At 37.0% G+C, this 23,078-nt stretch overlaps 1 protein-coding gene across 6 annotated transcripts in view; it reads left to right on the plus strand.

Moving 5' to 3' along the window:
- LOC144642207 (uncharacterized) overlaps positions 1–23,078 on the plus strand; it is a 32,437-nt gene that overhangs the window by 3,599 nt on the left and 5,760 nt on the right. Inside the window, exons 4-20 of one of the 6 annotated variants that reach the window (XM_078501191.1) lie at positions 1,168–1,454; positions 1,669–1,821; positions 3,288–3,331; positions 5,212–5,312; positions 5,985–6,309; positions 9,270–9,368; positions 10,245–10,286; positions 10,624–10,665; positions 12,415–12,740; positions 13,284–13,425; positions 14,850–14,903; positions 15,594–15,635; positions 16,880–16,933; positions 18,031–18,108; positions 19,294–19,371; positions 21,332–21,409; positions 22,532–22,609. In XM_078501191.1, coding sequence (XP_078357317.1) covers positions 1,168–1,454; positions 1,669–1,821; positions 3,288–3,331; positions 5,212–5,312; positions 5,985–6,309; positions 9,270–9,368; positions 10,245–10,286; positions 10,624–10,665; positions 12,415–12,740; positions 13,284–13,425; positions 14,850–14,903; positions 15,594–15,635; positions 16,880–16,933; positions 18,031–18,108; positions 19,294–19,371; positions 21,332–21,409; positions 22,532–22,609 — 2,023 coding nt within the window. Of the gene's footprint in view, positions 1–1,167; positions 1,455–1,668; positions 1,822–3,287; positions 3,332–5,211; positions 5,313–5,984; positions 6,310–9,269; positions 9,369–10,244; positions 10,287–10,623; positions 10,666–10,962; positions 11,005–12,414; positions 12,741–13,283; positions 13,426–14,849; positions 14,904–15,593; positions 15,636–16,879; positions 16,934–18,030; positions 18,109–19,293; positions 19,372–21,331; positions 21,410–22,531; positions 22,610–23,078 lie in introns of all 6 variants that reach the window. The other 5 variants (XM_078501196.1, XM_078501220.1, XM_078501208.1 and 2 more) reach the window with 5 other exon arrangements.

The raw sequence follows: 23,078 nt of genomic DNA on the forward strand, positions 1-23,078 counted from the left end.
GAGAAAGGATGCCTGTGATCGAATTTCTACTGCTATTTCACACCAATGTTTTAAGTTGTTCACTGAATGAAACTTGGCTAAAAATAAATCAACAAGGGGTTAAACCGCAATCGGAATCTTTAGCAGCTCAGTTAAAACACGTGTAAATAATTTTTATGTTCTTAGTTTAACCCTCAGACGTACAATAATCTAACCTTTACGATCCTAAAAGGCGGGGGGGGGGGATTGATAGAACACCCGTCTCGGTTTGTTGTTAAAAGCTGTCTTTAAAACAATTATACCTTTTTAAGACTGCTCTTGGTTTTGACGTCACATGACGAGGCATTTAATCTTGGATCTGACCTTGGATTTTAGTATTTTCTTATGACATACGAACATACCAGAGCATAAACTGAAAACGTTTCAGTAAGAGAACGCTAGTTAACAAACGGTTCTTACAAAAACTTGAAAATAATCATGAGAAAAGAGAATTACCAACAGTTCTTACAATGTGTAAATGTCAAAACATGGTTGCTTTGTCAGCATCAACAACCGGGATATAGTGTTGTCGAATCAAAATATCAGCATGGGATAAATCAAAAGCTACTAAGAGTTTCGGCATCCAGGAGTGAAGCTTCTTTACACAATCTGTTGGATGGATTTTTAAGCATGCAAATACTCTGCTTATTTAACTGATAGTCCAGTCCCTGAACTCATCCTTTCACGAATTCTATAGGTGCGAGAAGAGAGATTCCAGGATAACTTTGCATGCGCGTTTTTTTTCTATTTAGAGTGTTTCGGGCTGTTCCGGTGTTTCTGGATTTAGTACATGTTCACTGAATTGGCTTTGGACGCAGCTAACGATAATTTTTCTTGCATTTAAGTTGCGCGCTTGGTCACGTTGTTGAATTTTGCGTTCGAGCGAGTAGTTCTTACCCTCTTAAAACATCTTTGATTGGTTTGTCTTGATCATGCGCGTGTAAGTTATCTTGGACTCTCTCTTCTCCCGCCCGGGAGAGTTCAGGGATTGGAATACTTAGTTGATTAAGCTGACTTAACTGTATAAAAAGCAAAATATATTTTGAATGGTTATTCACGCCAAAACCCACGCACTGCTTTAGACTAAGATGTTTGTAGGCATCGAAAATGCGAGGCTTACTTTGCAATTATATTTACTTCTCTGCGCAGAAGTCTTGTGTACTGAAGTATGAAGGTACACATGGAACGACTGGCACGTACGCTGTGGCATTGACATTAGAAGACTTCCCAGCAGGAACTACAAACTTCGGTAGTATAAAGCCATTCAGCACCGTGGGGTTACAGTTCCTTGTTATGATAAGTAGTCAGTCTGGTTCTTGTGACGAGATACCCGTGTTTACTGACTCCTCTCCCCAAGATGGTGAATGTTACGAGGTCCAGATTGGCTTGGCATATAGAGCAGCCATTGAAGTGCAGGTTTCCGACTTTTCAAAACAGTACGTAATTGATATTTTTGGCGATTCGTAAAGTAGCTATATAATTCACGTTTTCTTTAAACTATTTTTATTTATGTTCATCTTTCACAGTCTTTGTGTTAATAGTAGTTGAAAATAACACGTTGGCGTTTTTAAAACTTAAAGATGAAAAAGAAAGAAAGTGTCATGCAAGTTTGTAATTAATTGCTTTGTTATTATTCCCCACTACCTTCAGCATTGTCGAGATAATCACATCTTCTCCAACTGGAATGCACCTCACTCCTTTACGTTATAATGGAGGGATCTACTACAGAAATGTCACATGGTTTGCCAACCAGAATCAAGTTGGGCAGCAGGTGTTCTGCTTTTGGGCAGTGGACTCGAATGGGTAAACATGATTCTTATCGTTTATTATTGTCGTCGTGTTGAGTAGACTTGCTCATTGCAACTGAAGTGTTTTTCTGTGCTTAGTGTTATGTCGAAGTCTTTTGTCTAGGATAAACGTTTCGGCGGTCTATAACTTATAGGGTTTGCTGTTGTTTGAATCAATATTAAGTCATTTGTAATGAGCTGAGCTGAGCCAATGGTATGACGCTGCTGGCGCAGTTTGGAGGACGGTGCAATATGATGTCGTAATTATACAGTAGTGCAAAAGTATTATAGTGAGTGGTAACGTGATGAATTTTAAGTGATACTCGCCTGTCACAATATCTACCACTCAGAGGGCAGATCCAGGAAATTCAAAAAAGGGGGGGAGGGTGGCGAATCTGTCCTCCTCCCTCCCCCCCTCACTTTTCAGTTTTCAAGAGATGCTGCATTGTGGGGGTATTTGTGATGTAAAGATAACGTTTCAGAAGACAGAATTGAAGGTATTTTATAAAACGATTTTCAAAGCAAAATCGTAATGTTAGTGAAATGAAATTAACCAGGGTCTTATTTGCTTTCCTCGAAACTTCGAAAAATTATTTTACTCACTAGCACAGCGGTAGCCTGGCTCACCTTTGGGTCACGCACGAGCAGCGAAACTGGGATAATAACGCGTTGACGAGAGAAGAATACTGGCGGGAGTCAGCGAAAAAGTGGCCCTCCGCCGGATCGCTCCCCTTGACGATTTATTCTCGCGGCTTTGCCACTTGTATGTGTGACCCAATGGCAAGGGCGCTTGCAGGGTATATACCTAGCAGTGCAAGAAGTTGTGCAGCAAGGGACACGTCAGGACAAAAAATATTTAGTATTCGTGTCTAGCTTTTCTTCTCATTTCTAAACGAAAGAAACACCTGTTACATTGGACGTCCAGTGAGGATTTTTCAGGTTACGTTCGTTTGATAATATATTGCAATTTATTGTAATTATTAACACAAAATGTATTTCAAATAAGAAAACCTCCGAATATAAAATAAAATAAAATAAAACCCTGATTGTATTATACCACTCAAAAGACGGTTAGACGGGCGGGTGTTCGTTGGTTACAAAAACGTTTTGAAAATACAAGAAAAAAAGGGGGCCGCCCTCTCGGCCTCTCCCCTAAACCCGCCCCTGGTTTGTGGAAATAGTCGGTCAACCGAACAGCGGCAACGATGTCGATTGCATTCGTGTGAACAATAAACGCAAAAAGGCACACAACTTCTGTTGAGTTGTTTAATGTAAAGTACACTTCCAGAGGCGGATCCATGGATTTTGGGGTGTTGGTGAGGTTTAAGGGAAGATAATCAATACAAATTAATAATGCCACAAAGTATACACGAAAAAATAAAAGAACTTGGCCAATATCCCACCATCTTGACTTCACGTGCACTCTTAGTCAGTAACTCATATTTTTGATGCTGTTTTAGTTTATTTTATTTTCTGCCACAGATTGGAAAGTGAAAGGCGATGTATCACAATTCTAGCTGGTCTTAGTAAGTATATTTTCAACTGAAGCGTTAACCCTATTCAGACCGGGGGAGGGGGGCTTTTGAGGCCCGCGCTGACTTTGAAGTCTTATAACTTTTTTAAGATTTAACCAAACGCTGCCAAACTTTCTGAGTTTTCCTAAAATTTATGTAGGGTTGGATGATGCGTCAGGAAATTGACATCACCATGGCAACGGCATTTTGACAGGCATGTTTTCCCAAATTTGTAATTTTGCATGTTTCTGTTAATAAAAATCAACTTAAATGGAATTATTTTTACGGGTTTAAAGCACATTTTTATTGATTTTGAGTACTTGGGTGGTTTTCTTGCATTTTGGAGAAATTTTGAAATCCAAGATGGCGGCTGTTTTGACATCATGATGTGATTGTCACGTGACGTGGCGTCACCATCCCACGTGACGTATACCAAAAGAAAGATGTTCGGACATACAATACATCTTATAAGTTTCATTGTGATTGCTTAAATATTCTGGAAGTTACATAGGGGGGGGGGGGTATCCGAAGGCCCCCCCCCGGTCTGAGAAGGTCCAAAAAAGCCCGGTCTGAATAGGGTTAACATCACATCATAAAACAATTAATAGTTAAGGTGGCCTGCGGGTATTTATGAGGCTGAAGGTCCCTTTTTTCAAACGCGTTTAAAAACGGGAAAACGTGAAGCGATTGCTTAGATTTTTTAGAATCTGAAAGAATAAAGCTGAAATTATATAAAGTGATAAAATTTATGGCGATCAAACGCGATTTGTTTAAGTTAAGAGCGATTTTCGGAAGCCTTCGTTTTTAATAAAATGCGATTATTTTTAAAATGCCACGGTGAATTTTTTTATAATTACCCCAAAACGCTGCCAAACAGTTGAAGTTTACTCACAACAACTTACAGGAAAATCCACTCGGTAGATTTCCTGAACGAGCGACATCTTTATTTTGCCTTCAAAAACTGTTGTGTTATGCGTCTGTCTTGACCGTCGCATAAATGTGATACTTATAATAACCCAGTACCAGCCAGTGTTGAGGCTGATGTCACCTTCATATTGTGTGTAAAAGTTAAAAAGATCGTGTATATACATCAAATGTTAGCAGTCAATAAAGATGGATAATTTTCAGCCGAATTTTTGAAAATATCAAACAAATGACGTTATTTCAAATTGCGAAAAATGAGTCGATTTGTTGTGCATTTTTTTAAAGCTGCAGCTGGAACAGGATATTGCAAAAGTTTGTGCCGAGTTTCAGCGTATTCCTTATTCTTTCAGATTCTCAAAAATCTAAGCAATCGCTTCACGTTTTCCCGTCTTAAAACGCGCTTAAAAAAGGGAACTGTCACTCTCATAAATACCCGCGGGCCATCTTAATTTTCAAATTTTTAACAGGAATATCCACAGTCTTCAAAAGAAAAAGAAGAAGTATAAGTAGTGTATGCAATTTAAACTTTAAACACTTTTCTCTTTGTTGCGAATCCAATTCAAGAAAAACCGGAATTTCATTTGCCACTTGTTGCTTTTAAGCAACAAGTTAAAACTTGTGACATAGAAGCTGCCAGCAGAATCTAGTGTTGTGAGTCAAGACCGAAGAGCTTCGTGTCATCTGCATTTGAAACGATTCCATCGCATAACACTCTACGGCGAGATAATTTTTGTCCAACACCGAGAATACAAAAACAGTCTATTGATAAAAAAAAAATTAATAGATGGACCTTATTAACCAATAGAAACAATTTAATCTAAAGACTTCAAAGAAATTAGTTCCTTTAGTTACTTACTAAACATCCATGTTTAGAGAGATAATGACTATTATGTTTTAGCAGGACTCAACTGGTTAATAGTAAAAGCAACAGCGCACAGAAGCTGTTGAATACGAAGTTTATTTTTTAGGTAATACTCCACGAGTTATATTAGGAAGTCGCATGCCAAGAAATCCCACGAGTAAAAGTGGACCGGGCTTTGTCAGGTGGAACCTTCAGTTTGACCGATTGGTAAGTCGAAATAGCAATTTTTCTAGCAGCATATATATTCAGTTTCCTTGGTTTACACTTTGAGTTAGTAAGGGATCGCTTACTAGGTTGGTTGATTACATAGAGGATAATGCATGGTTGCGCGGTGATATAAAATTTATCTTCGAGTGTTCAAATCGATTTGAACACGAGAAAATAAATTTCATAACTCCAAGCAGCCATGTATTATTCTGTTTATTATATAAACCTGCTTATTACGATGTTTTTGACGATTTTCCGAATATTTTCAAATGTTGTGCGAAGGTCGTACGAATGTTTCCGAACATTTCCGAAGATTGCCGAGGAGGATTTGAAGATGTTTCGACTTAACATCGATAAACTTTGGCCCATTGAGCATTTAAACATGGCAAACTCTGCGAGCTGATTGGTCAAAAATAATATCACACATGTGTGGATATCATTTTTATCTACACGTCTGACACCACTGCAGTTTATATAATAATCTTAGATACGTACATGTTCAAACAAGAACATTTGTACTCCTAGGGTTACGTGTCTAAATAAATTTGATCGATTGATTGTTTGATTGATTGATTGATTGATTGACTATTTGGTTGATTGATTGGCTGATTGATTGATCGATTGATTGGTGAAAATAATTGAAAAAATTAAACGATTTGTATTGTTTTGTAGATAAAGAAGCCACGCACCTCCTCCTACATCAGGCTCGTGCTGTTGCCCAATGGACACACAGTCTACAAAGTGGACACACTCTCCCAATACGTCACAATCGACAGTAATCACACCACACTGCATTTTGAAATGCCGAATGCAGCGTTGAGCATGAATGGATCATACGCCATTTTAATAGATAGAGGTGCAGTGGTTGGACAGGGCTGTTCGTATGATGGACCACCCACACCAGGCATCACATCTCTGAGCGACTGGTACTTCAGTGTAGACGGTCGTTGTCCTAGTGGTTATTACCTTGCCCCACCAGAATTTTCCAGCTGCGTCGGTACGTACTATGACCAAAGAAAAGAATATGCTAAACTTTCATTCTATCGATGTTGCGTGCATTAGTAATTACCGTAGGCGGCGGTGAGTCTTGTTAAGTTTTGTGCTCATTTTTAATGCTATATTGTAAACCAACTAGATAATAGTTTTTCTACGTCCTTAAAAAAAACAATACACTTTTGAAGTCTGGTACGGGGTCTCCACTAACAGCTTTTTTAGACCTCAAGCGTGTATTATTTTCTTATTTTATCGAAAACCAACAGGTCGCGGATACCCGTATTTAAGCCGATCATTTACCAGTCTGCTTGTCCGCTGGACTGCTTGTGCTTTTTTTTAATCTGTAGGTTGCGCGGGCAATGTATAATTTTTCAAGAGCAATGTTCAGTTCACGGGTTGTGAGTGGCATCTCGCACACAGCGAAGTAAAAACATGGCTTGTTTATTCGCTTCTTCAATCGAGCAAGAAATTGAAAAATTGCTGTACAGTTAAGTCTCAGAAAACACAAAACGATCGAGCTGTTCCACGGATACCTTGAGGAGAAAAAACATTCAGAAGCCGGAGGACAAAAAGAAATAAGAATAAATGTTGAAATCGCTTCTGTTTGTTTTTTCTTTAAGCAATGCGGTGTAATAAAACAATTGTTAGATTCGGTTTAATAATTAAGGTCTCGGAAAGGGTTATCAGTCGAAGTCGAATACCACTACGACCTCATCCAATAATTAGCAATTATTGGATGAGGCTGAGTATGTTATGAAGAATTATGCAGATCAAGCAGGGTGTTATCCGCCGAAGTCTTCGGCTTCGGCGGATAACACCCTCCGAGATCTGCATAATTCTTCATATCATACGATAGCCGAATTCAATAATTTTTTTATTATTCATTCAAAATATTTCATAGAGCTCCAAATGCACAAAATGAATTAAATAGGGTTCTGACAGTAGGCAAAGTACACAAATACACAACAACGTTCGCTTTTAAATTTGATTTAAACTTCAAAAACTCGGTTACCTTCGTTAAATTTCTTGTCCTTTTTAATGTCGATATTTAGCACTTGCTTGAAGTGGCTATTGAAGCTAAATCTGATGACACAAAGCGATGTTTTCGAGTACAGGTTTCCATCGTTCTTGCTTACTTCGACGTAGAATTTTCGTAAAACCGCTCCAAGTCCTCTGCTGTGGCTGGATCAGGGATCTTTTCCTCTTGAAGATACGCTTTCAAAATCGATCGACTCCCCTTCGTTGCTTTTTCCGTGTTTTAACTTTCCTTGTCTTCTAATTACTTTAAAATTTTACCTCTTCGTAATGCTCAAATCTAGCGGCCATACACCACTTTCATAATGGCGGCCAATTTATTTATTCTTTTATATGTATGTTAATTAGCCCTACTGGCCTCGTTTTAGAGTAAAAATTCTTTTTAATTTTTCACATGCTGACGAGGCCAGTAGGGCTAATTAACATACATATAAAAGAATAAATAAATTGGCCGCCATTATGAAAGTGGTGTATATTTTCGCGCTTTCAACCTGCTCGGCAGCAAAGCCGTTCAGTCGCGTGACGTCATGTCGAGTTCAAAGTCCGCCTAGTTTCCAAGCCCCTCGTCCGTGTAGTGCTGTCAAACTTTTGAAAATATGGCTGAGCGATTCGCCTCCGTTTCCAAAGAGGAATTGAAAGTTTTGATCGAGAATAAAGATTATAAAAACACCAAGAGAACAACAAAAACAAGTGTAACAATTCTGAATGATTATTTGAGGGAGAAGAACCTGGATGAACCACAAGATAAAACCACTTTGGCCAATGTTCTGACGAAGTTTTACGCCGGCGCTAGAAAAAGTGATGGCAAATTGTTTAAAAACGTATAATAAAACAATTATTGAATTCGGTTTTCGCATGATATCGTGAATTATCAAAACCTCGTGTCTGTGTTAACAGACCCGAGGTTCAGGATTGTAAATTGTTTGTTAAGATCTTTGTTATTCTGAATAACAAAGATCTTAACAAACAATTTACAATCCTGAAGAAATGTCGCGGGAAATTCGAATGCTTCATCTACGAAATGCTCTTCATCCAAGAAATGAAACCTAAACTGTACACTCAATCAGACTCAATTAAAGCAAAACTAATTAGTACATAATTAACACCCTCTACATTCCACATTGTAGAGTCTTTAATTATATGCAACGAGACTTTCACACGCATTCTCAATATATATAGAACTCAACGGCAGAACCTGACTTTTTAGAATTTGATAATGATGAACAGCGGCGCGAGTCATCGAAACGTTATTCTAAATTTCTATCGCTTAATTTTATTCTTAATTGTCTATCGAAAGCCACTGTTATTACAATATGACTTAGAGGATATAAAGAATGTCGGAAAATCTATCTTTTGATTTACGTCACGTGGGATGATGTCGTCAGCTCACGTGACAATTAGTTCATGATGTCAAAACAGCCCCCACCTTGGATCCGCTATCTTGGATTTCATTTTTCCAAAACGTCAGAAAACCACCCAAACTTTCTAAAAAGTACTCAAAATCAATAAAACGGCGCAAAAACCTAAAAAGGTGAATATTTTGATAAAAATTAATTTTCATTATAGGAACACCAAAACTACAAATTTGGGGAAACATGTCTGTCAAAATGCCGTTGCCATGGTAACGTTTAATTCCCGACTCAACAACCTATCCTACCAAATAAATAAAGATAAATATTAGATAAATATTAGATAAATATTAGATAAACTAGATAGAACTGATAAGCTCGACCGTTCAGCTATGCAATAACTCATCATGAACACTGTTGTAACGAAATGTCAGACATATCGTTGCAGAAAGACAACAAAACCAACATGCAAGATCTGTCAGTTAATATCGTTAATCTCGCGCATATCATACATTTTTCGATCAGAATTCCTCCTGCCTTAATTAGCTATTAAAATTTGTTAAATTTCTTTCACTTTCAGACATAAACGAGTGTGGAACTCCCTCAAGATTCAAACGCAGCGGGTGGTGGTGGGGGTGGAGTTCTCCCTCAGTACAATCAACCACATCTTATTATTACAGTAAGCTTAACTGCAGCTTATTAATAGTATTGATTCGCTTTTCTTTATGACAAGAAACTTGAAAGGGCTGAGAAGGCTGTCTCAAGAAGAGCGACCCTCTCGATTTCCGACTCTTTAATGAATTTTTCGTTATATTTGTACCACAAATATTCAAACATCTATCCTTACATTGCTAAAATACAGTGAAAATAATTAAAGAGATTGTTTTACTCTAAGTTTGAGAAATAAACAGTTGTTGGTTTCCTAATTGGAAAACAACTGCATTTTATATGTGAACATACAGGGTTTTCAGTGCTTGTTTAAAATACTTCGCACTATCAATAACACATTTGCACATATTCATTAACTTAACACTACTTGCTATCACTCATATTCCCTCATTCTTTCTAGTTAAAGATCGAAGAGATTTCCAATCATTTAATGGATTTAAAAACAAATGCGAAAATCCCGACATTATGACTCCTATTTTTTAGCTACTGGCATTCTCACCTTTGGCGACGAGAAAGATATGATCTTGTGATTACTGTAAGTGTAACTTTTTATTTCGGAAAGTGATCGAAAGCGACGCTTGAACGTTTTAACGGCAGCTAACAGCCTTTGAAAACGTTGTGGCTTGGTCTGTAAACTTTCACCAACAGGTTCCAAACATTAAAGTCTCTGAAAGAATTTTAAAGCACACAAAAAACGTTAAAAATACATCCAGCAAGTGTTTCAAAATGTTCTCGCCTTTCTTCTTTGGCAAGGTAGGTTAACAGAACTCTTCTAGTTAGTGTAGACTTATATTTCTTCGTGTTAGATTATCCTTGAATTGAGACAGAAGATTGAAGAGTAAATCTTGAATCTCCCATTTAGATTTTTTACATTATGTCTCCACAGCATTTACTCCAACAACATCTTCCTCCTATTTGCCATCGTCAGGTAAGAAAAATTATTAAAGTTAAGTTGGAAGTCGATGTCAGAGAATATGGTTAAATTGAAATGAGTGAGTGAGCGAGAGCGAGCGAGTAAGTGAGGATAAGAAGGAGATAAGAGGGAAAATAACCTGCTTTTAATATAGCAATAAAGCCAAATAAAAATGAAATTCACATGTTGCTATGCTGTACCGGTTTTATATAATTAAAAATTTTTTTTTTGTTTTTTTCCTAGTTAGTGTAACCTATCTTTTTCCGTGTTGGTTTGTCCTTGAATTGAGACAGAAGATCGAAGAGTAAATCTTGAATCTCCCATTTAGATTTTTTACATTATGTCTCCACAGCATTTACTCCAACAACAACTTCCTCCTATTTGCCATCGTCAGGTAAGAAAAATTATTAATGTTTAGTTGCAAGTCTTTGTCAGGGAATATGGCTAAATTGAAATGAGCGAGTGAGCGAGAGCGAGCGGGTAAGTGAGGATAAGAAGGAGATAAGAGGGAAAATAACCTGCTTTTAATATAGCAATAAACCGAAATAAAAATGAAATTCACATGTTGCTATGCTGTACCGGTAGTTAGTGTAACCTATCTTTTCCCGTGTTGGTTTGTCCTTGAATTGAGACAAGATCTAAGAGTAAATCTTGAATCTCCCATTTAGATTTTTACATTATGTCTCCACAGCATTTACTCCAGCAACATCTTCCTCCTATTTGCCATCGTCAGGTAAGAAAAATTATTAATGTTTAGTTGCAAGTCTTTGTCAGGGAATATGGCTAAATTGAAATGAGCGAGTGAGCGAGAGCGAGCGGGTAAGTGAGGATAAGAGGGAGGAAGGGAGGATAAGAGGGAGGGAGGGAGGGAATAAGTAAATAATCCTTCGGCTTATAATAAAACGATAAAGCGAAATGAAAATAAAATGCACATGTGCTATGCTGTAGAACGCTGAGAACGCTCTTGTTTTGCAAACGCTTGTTTAGGCGCAGGAAATGGAAATCATCTGTTCTGCAAGGAGCTCAAGTATCCGCTGAGAGAAAACTCGAATCAAATAGTGTTCCCTTACAAATATGTATATATATAAAATAATAATGTCTTTTAATGGACACGAGAAGAAGAATGTAAAAGACACGATGTTGGTTTTAAAATGACGAAATCAATGCAACTAACTTTTTTTAATAGTCTACTCGAAAAATGTTAAAATGAATAAGATTGGACGGATTTTAATTTAGTCAGGAAAAATGCACTTTAGTCCACTCTGCCCTTCCCGAATAACGCTCTAGACTGAAAATAGTATTGCAATCAAAACAAGGTGAATATATTTGCCGCTTTTTCTCTTTTTTTTTATACGCAGCGTAAAGATCAGATTTTTGAAAGAAAAATATCATTTACGGTTAAAATAAAATATTGGATTTAAGGTACACAAAATATTGTTTCAATATTTTAACAATGATTTCGTTGAAATCTTATTCGCTTTTGAAAACAGTTTTTTTTTTTACAAATTATGTTACTGTTGCACTAGATTTAAATTTTCATAAGATTCAGTAACAGGTTTAGAGAGATTTAGTTTAGAGACGCCGCAGATGAAAAGTTCAAAAGTTCAAAAAATTTAAATACCAGGCTAAAAGCTTGGTGTTGGCTCCTCGAACTCACTAAGTTCGTGTTTATTTATTTACAATTACAAGTCTTATTTATTAGAGTGATTTCATTTAACCCGTGAAACAATATCTACCCGTTTGTGCGTAATAGTCAAAAGTAAACAAAGGAAAACAATGGAATTAGTGTCTAATAGTGGCTAAAAGAGTAATAACTATTTCACGGGTTAAGTGAAATCACTCTAATGTTCTATTTAACAATATTTCCACGAGCGCGCGTTGGATATCCGATGATAGATAGCTAACGAGGCTCGTAGCGCCGAGTTGGCAAACAGATCACATACCCAACAAGAGCCAGTGGAATAATTTTTTTTTATTAAAAACGCCCAAAGGACTGCAACATTGAGCTTCCCCAGCTGTTTTTATCGACGCGTATCGGCTACCACATTTTGGGTCAATGGTATATGAGCTCATGTACCATTGCATGTTAACCAATCAAAACTCAGGAATTGCAATATAATATTTGTATTTATATCGCTTGCAGTACAACCTGTAGGATGTAACGAAACTCTCGGAATGGAAAATGGTGAGATCTCTGACGGACAGATAAGCGCGTCATCAGAGTGGCTTCAGTATAACAGTACCGCCAGAAGTGGAAGATTAAACTTCCATGGCGAATGGTCACCTAGAATAAGTGATGTAGACCACTGGCTCCAGGTTGATTTGATTATTCAGAACACCACAGTGAGAGGTGTGGCAACACAAGGATCAAAGATTTATTCTGAATGGGTTACCATGTACAAGCTTCAGTACAGTAACGATGAAGTGAACTTCCTATACTACAAGGAACGAGGACAGTCTGTTGACAAGGTATTCGTGCTTATTTTATTTTTAATTCTGTTTTAGGCGCTAAAATATGCCGTTTGCTGAACGCTGTCGCACAACTTATCAAGCATTAAACTAGTTGTGGAAGAAATTGATCTTAGAAATGGATAAAACCTGATGGAATAAAAACTGCCATCGCTGTCTTAGTCGAGGTTATATGGTGCTTTAAAACTCCGAGAATGTTTAAACGATTTGTACACTTGCCACCCAGTGACTGTTCCGCCGTGAAAACCTTCTTCATTTTCTAAACCCTGCAGCCGCCAAACGAATTTACATCTATGTGCACAAATCTAGTATTCTTACAAATTTCATCACGCAATTTACAATTCTGTTTATTATGATTGCATGTTAAGGTCACGAATTTACTTATTCAACTTATGAGCATTGCAGCTTTTATTAAGAAACCTTTGATCTTTATTTTTTCTTGCATTGACATCTTTTTTCAAAAATTATCTAGCTGAAGGTAAGTTTGAGTATAAAAATTTAAAATAATACGTATCTGACAATTTTATCTTATGCGAAATCAAGGAATTTGTTGGAAACGTTGACCAGAACACAATTGTTTACTATGGACTTCACCCACCAATCAGAGCACGGTACATCCGTTTTCGACCATTAACTTGGAAAAGTCATATATCAATGAGAGTGGAGCTTTATGACTGTCTTCAAGGTACTGAATATACTTTTTCATTTAAGTAATAGAGTTTGTTAATCCATTTTAATGGAGCTCCCGCGAGTGCCGCAGGGGCGAGCGAGGGAAGCCCCATACCTTACAAAAAACAATTAGTAAACCCTATCAAGCTAAAAATACTGGTTGTCACGTGATTGTCCTTCCGCCCGTACGACCGCTGGCAAGCGTACGCACAAGTACGTTCGCTGTTCTTTCTGCAAGGTTAAACAAAAACACATAAAAATATCCAAGCCTTGAAAATGGCATCCTCGAGTAAATTTAAAGTTAAATAAAGGGCAAAATAAATAACTAAAGAGCTCCAAATTTTTGATTTGGCCAAATCTTACATGCTAATTTACGCATAAACATTTTTCGGTTACTTTGTGTTTAGCCTATTTTTTATTTTCGCCGTTTATAGCTTAGCAAAACCAATGGGGTATTGAGCAACAATAAATGTAGCACTGATAAAGCGAAGTTGGCCCTAAATTAAATTTTTCAATCTCTCGGAACCTGTACAAGATTGCGCTGTCGTAGCAAGCAACGCCTCTTCACACAGCTCTTTTTGCAGTTTGCAAATTGACTGGACACCAGTCACATTAAAGCCTAACGGATAAGGGCACGTTATTTTTGGTAGTAGAAACAATTAAAGCGCGATCAAAAATAACCTGCCCCTCTCCGTTGGGGTTTTATTTGACCACAATTTGACTGGTGTCCAGTCCATGGGCTGTTTTGTAACTGTCTTGGCGGTCACACACTATATTTCAGCTATTTCGAAAATATTTTAGGTTTTCAAAAGCGGTCAGATGCTGAGAATGACGAGCTGTGAGCAATTAGTTTAAGAAAAACATTCGTGTGTCTTCCTTTCATTAAGACGCGAGTCAGAATTAAAGATAGAACTCTCTTTATGGGTACAATTCGCGCCAATTTCGACACGTGTCGAACGCTGGAGGCGAATGAGCACTCCTGCCTTGCCATATTGTTTTTTTTTTTGTGCCATTTTTTGTTTTTGTTTATATCGAGGACACATTTAAATGCATCCTAACTTGGCTACAGCCTTTGTGTAGTGTCCGGCGATAGTCTGTAGAGGACTTTAGATTATCTTGCTTAATTACCTAGTATTTCTGGCACGATCATGGTTTGAGTAGCACTGAATACTTATTTATCTCCAACCAACAAGGAAGTGAATAAATAAATTGAGTACAAACGTTTCTACCGTATGATCTGTTCTTCTGGGTAGTCGCTTACCTCGAATATCTTTATTTTTGTACTGGTATTTGTATTGATTTTGTTAATTACTAGCACTAATCTAATCTAAAGAAAGAAACAAGTAATTTAGCGGGGGGCTACTTCTTAAACTAAAAAAGAAGGCTACAATTAATGAGGAATGTTGCATATAGATTTTTACATGTATTATTTTTCCGCAGCAACTAATACAACTTTGGCTTACCCTTATTCGCCATCGTCAGTTTCTACATCAGGTATGAAAAGATATTAGGAAAATACAAGTGGATGACAGGAAAAACAGCCAAATTAAAATGGTAGTCACATGCGAGAACAGCTTTTCGCGGCAGTTAACTGCTTCGCAGCCAAATTATTAAATTTTTACACCATTCTGACCATACAATTCTTGAATTATAATGAATAATCATAAGATAATAATATTATAACAAAGGTTGCACAATGTGCATTCATGGTTACCTTTTGTTATACTTATGTTACGAGCAAATGCGTAATCCATTTGTTTGTAACAGTACGTCATTGTCTTTGCGAAGCTTCTTTCATTGGAATATTGAATAAAAAAAAGAAGCCAAGTTCCTCAGCAGATTTTTTGGTTTCAGATATTAAGTAAAATTCGTGGCTTGCTTAGTTAAATGTAGAGAACGAACGAACGAACGAATGAATAAATAAATAAATGAATAAATAAATATTTAGATATTTTTTTGTGAACAGCTGTTTTGATGCGACGTTCGTGCTATTTTTACAAAGGTTGTATAGGTTGTCTGTCTGTTTGTTCGTCTGTTTTTAATTTGTTTTTATCGAGAATACTACAATAATACTACAATAAGAGACAATGCCAATAATTTAACGAAGGGTTAGTTCTTGAACTGAAACGGAAGTATAAACTTGAGTATTCCGTAAAGATTGTTACTTTTATTACCCCTCCACAGCAACTACTCCAGCTAACTTGTCATCATCAGTTTCTAAATCAGGTAAGAAAAGAAATTGGGGAATTGCAAGTGGATGTCAGGGAATACAGTCAAGTTAGAATGGAAGTCGTATACGATTTTTTTGGGGCGGTTTAGTAAAGTGCTTAGCAAACAGATCATTATTTTTTAAATCAAAATCAAGTTTTGATATAAGCATCATTCGTTTAATTTTGGAGAAAAGTAGCAGAGAAGCAAGGTGTTTTGAAAAGGATAAATCGAGTCTGTAAACCGGGCCGAAAATTTACCATATTTCTTTATTTATCATTATTGTAGACTCTACTAAGAAAAAAGAAAAAACACTGGGGTCCGCTTTTAGGCTTACCAAAATATATTTATAAGCCCTTTATGTTAAACAAGTGGCAAAATGAATTTAGAAACATATTGGCTTTTTTATTAAATAGTGGCAACCATGCTTTAGAAAGATTTTGTATAAAACGACCAATCTTCGAAAAATGTATCCCGCCTCCACAAGACTTCATAAAAATAATAATATTATGTAGCAAAAGTTACATAATGTGTACCGGTGGTTAACTTTTTTACATTTAATGTACGAGCAAATGCGTTTTCAGTTTGTGATCCATTTGTTTTCAACATTGAGTAATTGTCTTTGGAAAGCTTTCTTTATTAGAATACCGAATGAGTAGCTTGAAGCTTAGTTTCTTAGCAGTGTTTTTTGCGGTATAAGATATTTAGTAAAGTACGTTGCTTGCTAAGTAGAGTTTGGAGAACAAAAGAACGAACGAACGAAAAAAAACAACGAACGAACGAACGAACGAACGAACGAACGAACGAACGAACGAACGAACGAACCATGGAACGAACGAAAGAACGAACGAACGAACGAAAGAACGAACGAAGGAACGTACGTACGAACGAACGTACGAACGAACGAACGAACGAAAGAACGAACGAGCGAGCGAACGAACGAGCGAACGAACGAAAGAACAAACAAACGAAAGAACGAACGAACCAATGAACGATTGAGCGAACGAACGAACGAATGAATGAATGCGACGTTCGTACTATTTTTACAAAGGCTGTATAAACGCTTCTGTTAACAAATTACAAAATAAAAATTAACGCTTCTTTGTTTTGTCTGTCCGTCTGTTTGCTTAAATTTGTTTTTATCGAGAATATTTATTAATAGTACTACTAGAATAAGAGACGAATAAAATTTAATGAAGGAATAGTTCTTGAACTGAAACAGAAGACTGTATTATATTATAAATCTTATTACCCCTCCACAGCAACTACTTCAGCTATGGCCTCCCCTAACTTGTCATCATCAGTTTCTAAATCAGGTAAGAAAAGAAATAATAATAATAATAATATAATAATAATAATAATAATAATAATAATAATAATAATAATAACGGTTTATTGGTAACATTTCTACAGAGTAGCTCTACATTTACCAATTAACTTAACCCTAACCTAACAAATAAGAAATTGGAGAATTGCAAGTGGATGTCAGGAAGTACAGCCACATTAAAATGGTAGTCACATGGGAAAACATCTTTTTTTGCGGTTCAGGAAACTGCTTAGTAGACAGGTAATTGATATTAAAATCAAATTTTCGACATGAGCCAGACCGCTAGCTAAATATTTGGATATGGATCAAGCTTCAGGTTATTTGATCTTGCAAGAAAAGAATCCCTGATAATTGCTGTAAATAGTCCTTCTTTGACTATTTCAAGCGACGCTTGACGAGTGTTTTGAAGGTCATTGATAATAGATCGGACTTATCCGGCCTTTCGAGAAACACACTAAAAGATTACAACATTTTTTTTACCTTGGTTGTTGTACATAAAAAAAAAACAAAGGAGCTTTTCTGGCCCAATTATTATTATTTATTTTTTTAATATCTTAATATAACTTTGCATTCCCCAAACACCTTTAACAACGAGAAATATCGTAATTTTATGTCATTGTTTTGGGTCGTCTATCGCCTGTTCCAGGCGTTCGGTCAGTTGGGGAGGAACGCAAAAAACGGCGAGCGAAAAATTAGGGGAGGGGTGCGGGTGTGCCTTAGTCCCCTCGCCATTTTTTCAATTCGACGGTCTTCGCGCTAATCCAGTTTTTCGTGCTGCTCCCCAGCTAACCGAACGCCTGGAATAAGCAAGGTCTTCTAAAACAATGTGAAAGACAAGGTTCTTATGTATAACTTCTTAATTACACACCAGCAGTATCGCAATTCATCTTGAGCACACAAGATGAGTACATTTTCACTAATTCGTTTACGATTTTGCCGCTGTTTCTTTTTATAATAAGTAGTGTTAAAGACCGCCTAGGCCTTTCAGAAAGAATTAAAAACACTATGTTTTGCATTTTTGGTGCAAAAGGTGAAAGGTATATATTCTTCTGATATGTAAATAATGCTCGTGTTTCCTTTTTATAGCATCTTACTCCTATTTCTCCACACCGCCGACTCCAACAACGACATCCTCCTATTTGCCATCCTCACATTCTGCATCAGGTAAGGGTGTGTTACATGTGCAAACTCGAACCGATACAAATTTAATACCCCCTTTAAATACGTTTATACATACACCTCTAAAGTTTGAGACAGTCTTTCTTAGTCCCATCTCAATTGTGACTCACGCAACGCCATCTTGCATTGCATGACGAAAATTACGTATGCGTGCCCGTTCCAGTCTACCGGGATTTTGATTTAGAAAGCGGTGTGGTTGCACCGGTACGCCTCACACCGATAAGCAGAAATTAATAGCCACAAGAAGGTATTGAGCTGGAAGTCATCCGGTACTTCATTAATACCCTTAAGAAAAGTCATTTGGGTTCAGCTGCAAACGGATGTCAGAAAAAAAAAAAAGAAAAAAAAAAAGATCAGCCATATTGAAACCTTAGCCACTTGCAAAAAGTCTTTTTTAAGTTCGGTAAACTGCTTCGCAAACAAAATAATTAGTTTTCAGGACAAAAATGTAATTTTGCTCAAGAGTACCATACATCAAGTTTGATTGTAAAATAACTAAACTTAAAACCTGTTTGCAAAGATTTGGATATTTACTAACACTTTGGTTACCAAAAGAAGCAGCAATGACGTAATTGTTACATCTTAAATGGTACATTTTCCGCCATCTTTGATTCGCCATTTAATAACCTAGAAAACGGAGCTGGCTAGGTCATCCTTCTGGCATAATAGTTGTCAAACGATTTTACTTTGAAAATTTTCCTGAATTTTCTCTGCCAAGCACTGTTTCTAAAAATAAAAAAAAGATAGGTCACCTTGCTCGCAAAAGGGTTATGATGGGCCAATCTTACCCCATTTATGCCTGTTGTGGTACTTATCACGCGCGTTATTTCATCGATCCACATTTTATTTTGCGGTAGATAGAACCATTTTTTTTTTTGACTTGATATGTAGAAATCCTCTAGCACAAAGAACAATGTCAATATAGCTCATGAAAAAAATTCACAAAATTGAATGAAAACGTTTCTAGAGTCGTTAATTTCAGGGACATATAAAGGTCCTTACAGTAGATAACGGTTATGCGTGCGCATTCAGTTATATCTAAAGGTTCAAAGAGAAAAGAAAGCAACATGTTCTGCATTTTTGGTACAAAAGGCGTCGATTATTATCATATTTCCTATTCTCTTGGTATTGTGTTGATATAAAAATAATGTTCGTGTTTCTTTTTTATAGCATCTTACTCATATTTCTCTACATCGCTGACTCCAATAACGACATCCTCCCATTTGCCTTCCTCACATTCTGCATCAGGTATGGGTGTGTTACATGTGCAAACTTGAATAGGTACAAGTTTACTACCCCTATAAATACGTTAATATATGAACCTCTTAAGTTAAGTTTCAGACAGTTTTTCTTAGTCCCATCTCAACCGTGACTCACGCAACGCCATCTTGTATTACATGACAATAATTACGTATGCGTGCCCATTCCAGTCTACAGGGAGACTGATTTAGAAAGCGGTGTGGTTTCACCGTTATGACTCACACTGATAAACAGAAATTAATAGCTATAGGAAGGTGCTGAGCTGAAAGTCATCCGGTACTTCATAAACACCCTTATGACACATTATTTGGGTTCAGTTGCAAACGGATGTCTGCAGAAAAAAAAGGAAAAAATGAACAGCCAAATCCAAATATTTGTCACTCTCGAAAAGTCCTTTTTAAGTTCGGTAAACTGCTGCGCAAACAAAATAATAAGTTTTCACGACAAAAAATATAATTTTGCCCAAGAGGACCATACATCAAGTTTAATTGCACAAAGACAACACTTAAACAGAAACGTGTTTAATAATACTCGGATATTTACTAACACATTGGTTCTCATAAACAGCAGCAATGACGTAATTGTAACATGTTAAATAGTAAAATGTCCGCAATCTTTGATACGCCATTTAATAACCTAAAAATACGAAGCTGGTTAGGTGAACCTTCAGGTATAAATGTTGCCGAACGACTTTTTTAACTTACCCTGAATTTTTCCTACCAAGCACTGTTTCGAAAAATAAAATAAAAAAGATAGGTCACCTTGCTCCCAAAAGAGATATGATGGGCCAATCTTACCCCATTTATGCCTGTTCTGGTACTTCTCACGCACATTATTTACTCGGTCCACTTTACATTTTGCGGATATGGAACCATTTTTTAACTTGATAGCATAAGGGATAACATATTATTATTTATACCATGCCATAGAAAATACAGCCAATCAGAATACAGGAAAGCCGTTGTATATTCGACGGTATTCAACCCAACCTTCCCATCGTGCGCTGCGATTGTATTCTCAACGAAATTTAGTAAGCGTATTTTCTATGGAATGGTATAAAATAGTTACACAACACTTTCTCGTGGTATACTATGGAATATCCCACTTGTCACTTGTATTTTCTTGGTATACACACTCGCCTAAAGGCTCGTGTGTATACCGAGGAAATACAAGTGACTCGTGGGATATTCCATAGTATACCACTCGAAAACGTTGCATAACTAGTATATAGAATGCAGTGCTTTAGCGAGTGGTACAAATCGAGAAAAATGGTATCCACACATGTGTGGATATCAATGGTATCCACACATGTGTGGATATCATTTTTGACCAATCATCTCGCAGTTTGCCACGTTTCATAGCTCAATGAGCCAAAGTTTATCGATATTAAGTCGAAACATCTTCGGATCTTCCTCGGCAATCTTCGGTTAGCTTCGGAAATCTTCGGAAATTTTCGGAAAATGTTCGGAAACATTCGTACGACCTTCAGACAACATTTTGAAAATCTTCGGAAATCTTCGGAAAATCCTCGGAAATCTTCGGAAAATCGCCAAAAACATCGTAATTAGTTGGTCTATATAATAAACAGAATATTAAATGGTTGCTTGGAGATATGAAATTTATTTTCTTGTGTTCAAAACCGATATCTCACGAGTGAGCGCAGCGAACGAGTGAGATATAGATTTGAACACTCGAAGATAAATTTCATATCTCCACGCAACCATGTAATATCCTCTATATATATAATGCAATGGAAATCGAATCAAAACGTTCCTATAGAGTCGTTTATTTCAAGGTCACATTTTGCGTCCTCGAGTAACGGTTTTGTGCGCGCATTCAGCAACATGTTCTGCATTTTTGGTACAAAAGGCGTTGATTATTATCATGCTTCATATTCTCTTGGTATTGTTAAGATATGTAAATAATGCTCTTGTTTATTTTTTTATAGCATCTTACTCCTATTTCTCCAAACCGCCGACTCGAACAACGACATCCTCCTATTTGCCATCCTCACATTCTGCATCAGGTAAGGGTGTGTTACATGTGCAAACTCGAACCGGTACAAGTTTAATACCACTAAAAATACGTTTATACATACACCTCTAAAGTTTGTGACAGTCTTTTTTAGCTTCACCTCAAACGTGACTCACGCGACTCCATCTTGCATTGCATGGCGAAAATCACGAATGCGTACCCGTTCCAGTCTACCAGGAGACTGATTTATTAAGCGGCGTGGTAGCACCGGTACGACTCACGCTGATAAACAGAAATTAATAGCCACAAGGAGGTATTGAGCTGGAAGTCATCTGGTACTTCATAACACCCTTAAGAAACGTTATTTGGGTTCAGCTGCAAACGGATGTTAGAAAAAAAGGAAACAAGACAGAGCAGCCAACTTGAAACTTTGGTCACTTGCGAAAAATTCTTTTTAAGTTCCGTAAACTGCTTCGCAAACAAAATAATTAGTTTTCACGACAAAAAATATAATTTTGCTCAAGCTGACCATACATCAAGTTTAATTACACAGAGACAAAACTTAAACAGAAACGTGTTTAATAATACTCGGATATTTACTAACACATTGGTTCTCATAAACAGCAGCAATGACGTAATTGTAACATGTTAAATAGTAAAATGTCCGCAATCTTTGATACGCCATTTAATAACCTAAAAAAACGAAGCTGGTTAGGTGAACCTTCAGGTTTTAATATTGCCGAACGACTTTTTTTAACTTACCCTGAATTTTTCCTACCAAGCACTGTTTCGGAAAATAAAATAAAAAAGATAGGTCACCTTGCTCCCTAAAGAGATATGATGGGCCAATCTTACCCCATTTATGCCTGTTCTGGTACTTCTCACGCACATTATTTACTCGGTCCACTTTACATTTTGCGGATATGGAACCATTTTTTAACTTGATAGCATAAGGGATAACATAATATATAATGCAATGGAAATCGAATCAAAACGTTCCTATAGAGTCGTTTATTTCAAGGTCACATTTTGCGTCCTCGAGTAACGGTTTTGTGCGCGCATTCAGCAACATGTTCTGCATTTTTGGTACAAAAGGCGTTGATTATTATCATGCTTCATATTCTCTTGGTATTGTTAAGATATGTAAATAATGCTCTTGTTTATTTTTTTATAGCATCTTACTCCTATTTCTCCACACCGCCGACTCGAACAACGACGTCCTCCTATTTGCCATCCTCACATTCTGCATCAGGTAAGGGTGTGTTACATGTGCAAACTCGAACCGGTACAAGTTTAATACCACTAAAAATACGTTTATACATACACCTCTAAAGTTTGTGACAGTCTTTTTTAGCTTCACCTCAAACGGGTGAAACCCTCTGCTCGAATTTTTTTTTAGACAAACGTTTTTTTCTTCAGACAAATGCCATGTTTTGTTACTTTATACCATAAAAATGCTGTTGTTCATTGACTTCGTCCTTTAATTAGGGACTGTCAATAAGTACCGAGGGGGGGGGGGGGGTGGTCAAAGAGCGGTGCAATTGGAAAAAGTGGAGACCCACCCCTTCCTTCTAGCTCAAAACACCCACCCCTGGGCGGGGGTTGGAAATTACATGATCCAACCCGGGGATCCACCCCTTTCTACAAAAAATAGTTACCGGTAATAAGGAAAAAGTCTGTTTTATTGTCTGTGATGGATTAGAGATTTTTAAATTGATATC

This window comes from Oculina patagonica, chromosome 1, assembly GCF_052425735.1.
Source record: "Oculina patagonica isolate OP01 chromosome 1, crgOcupat, whole genome shotgun sequence".
Lineage (NCBI taxonomy): Eukaryota > Metazoa > Cnidaria > Anthozoa > Scleractinia > Oculinidae > Oculina > Oculina patagonica.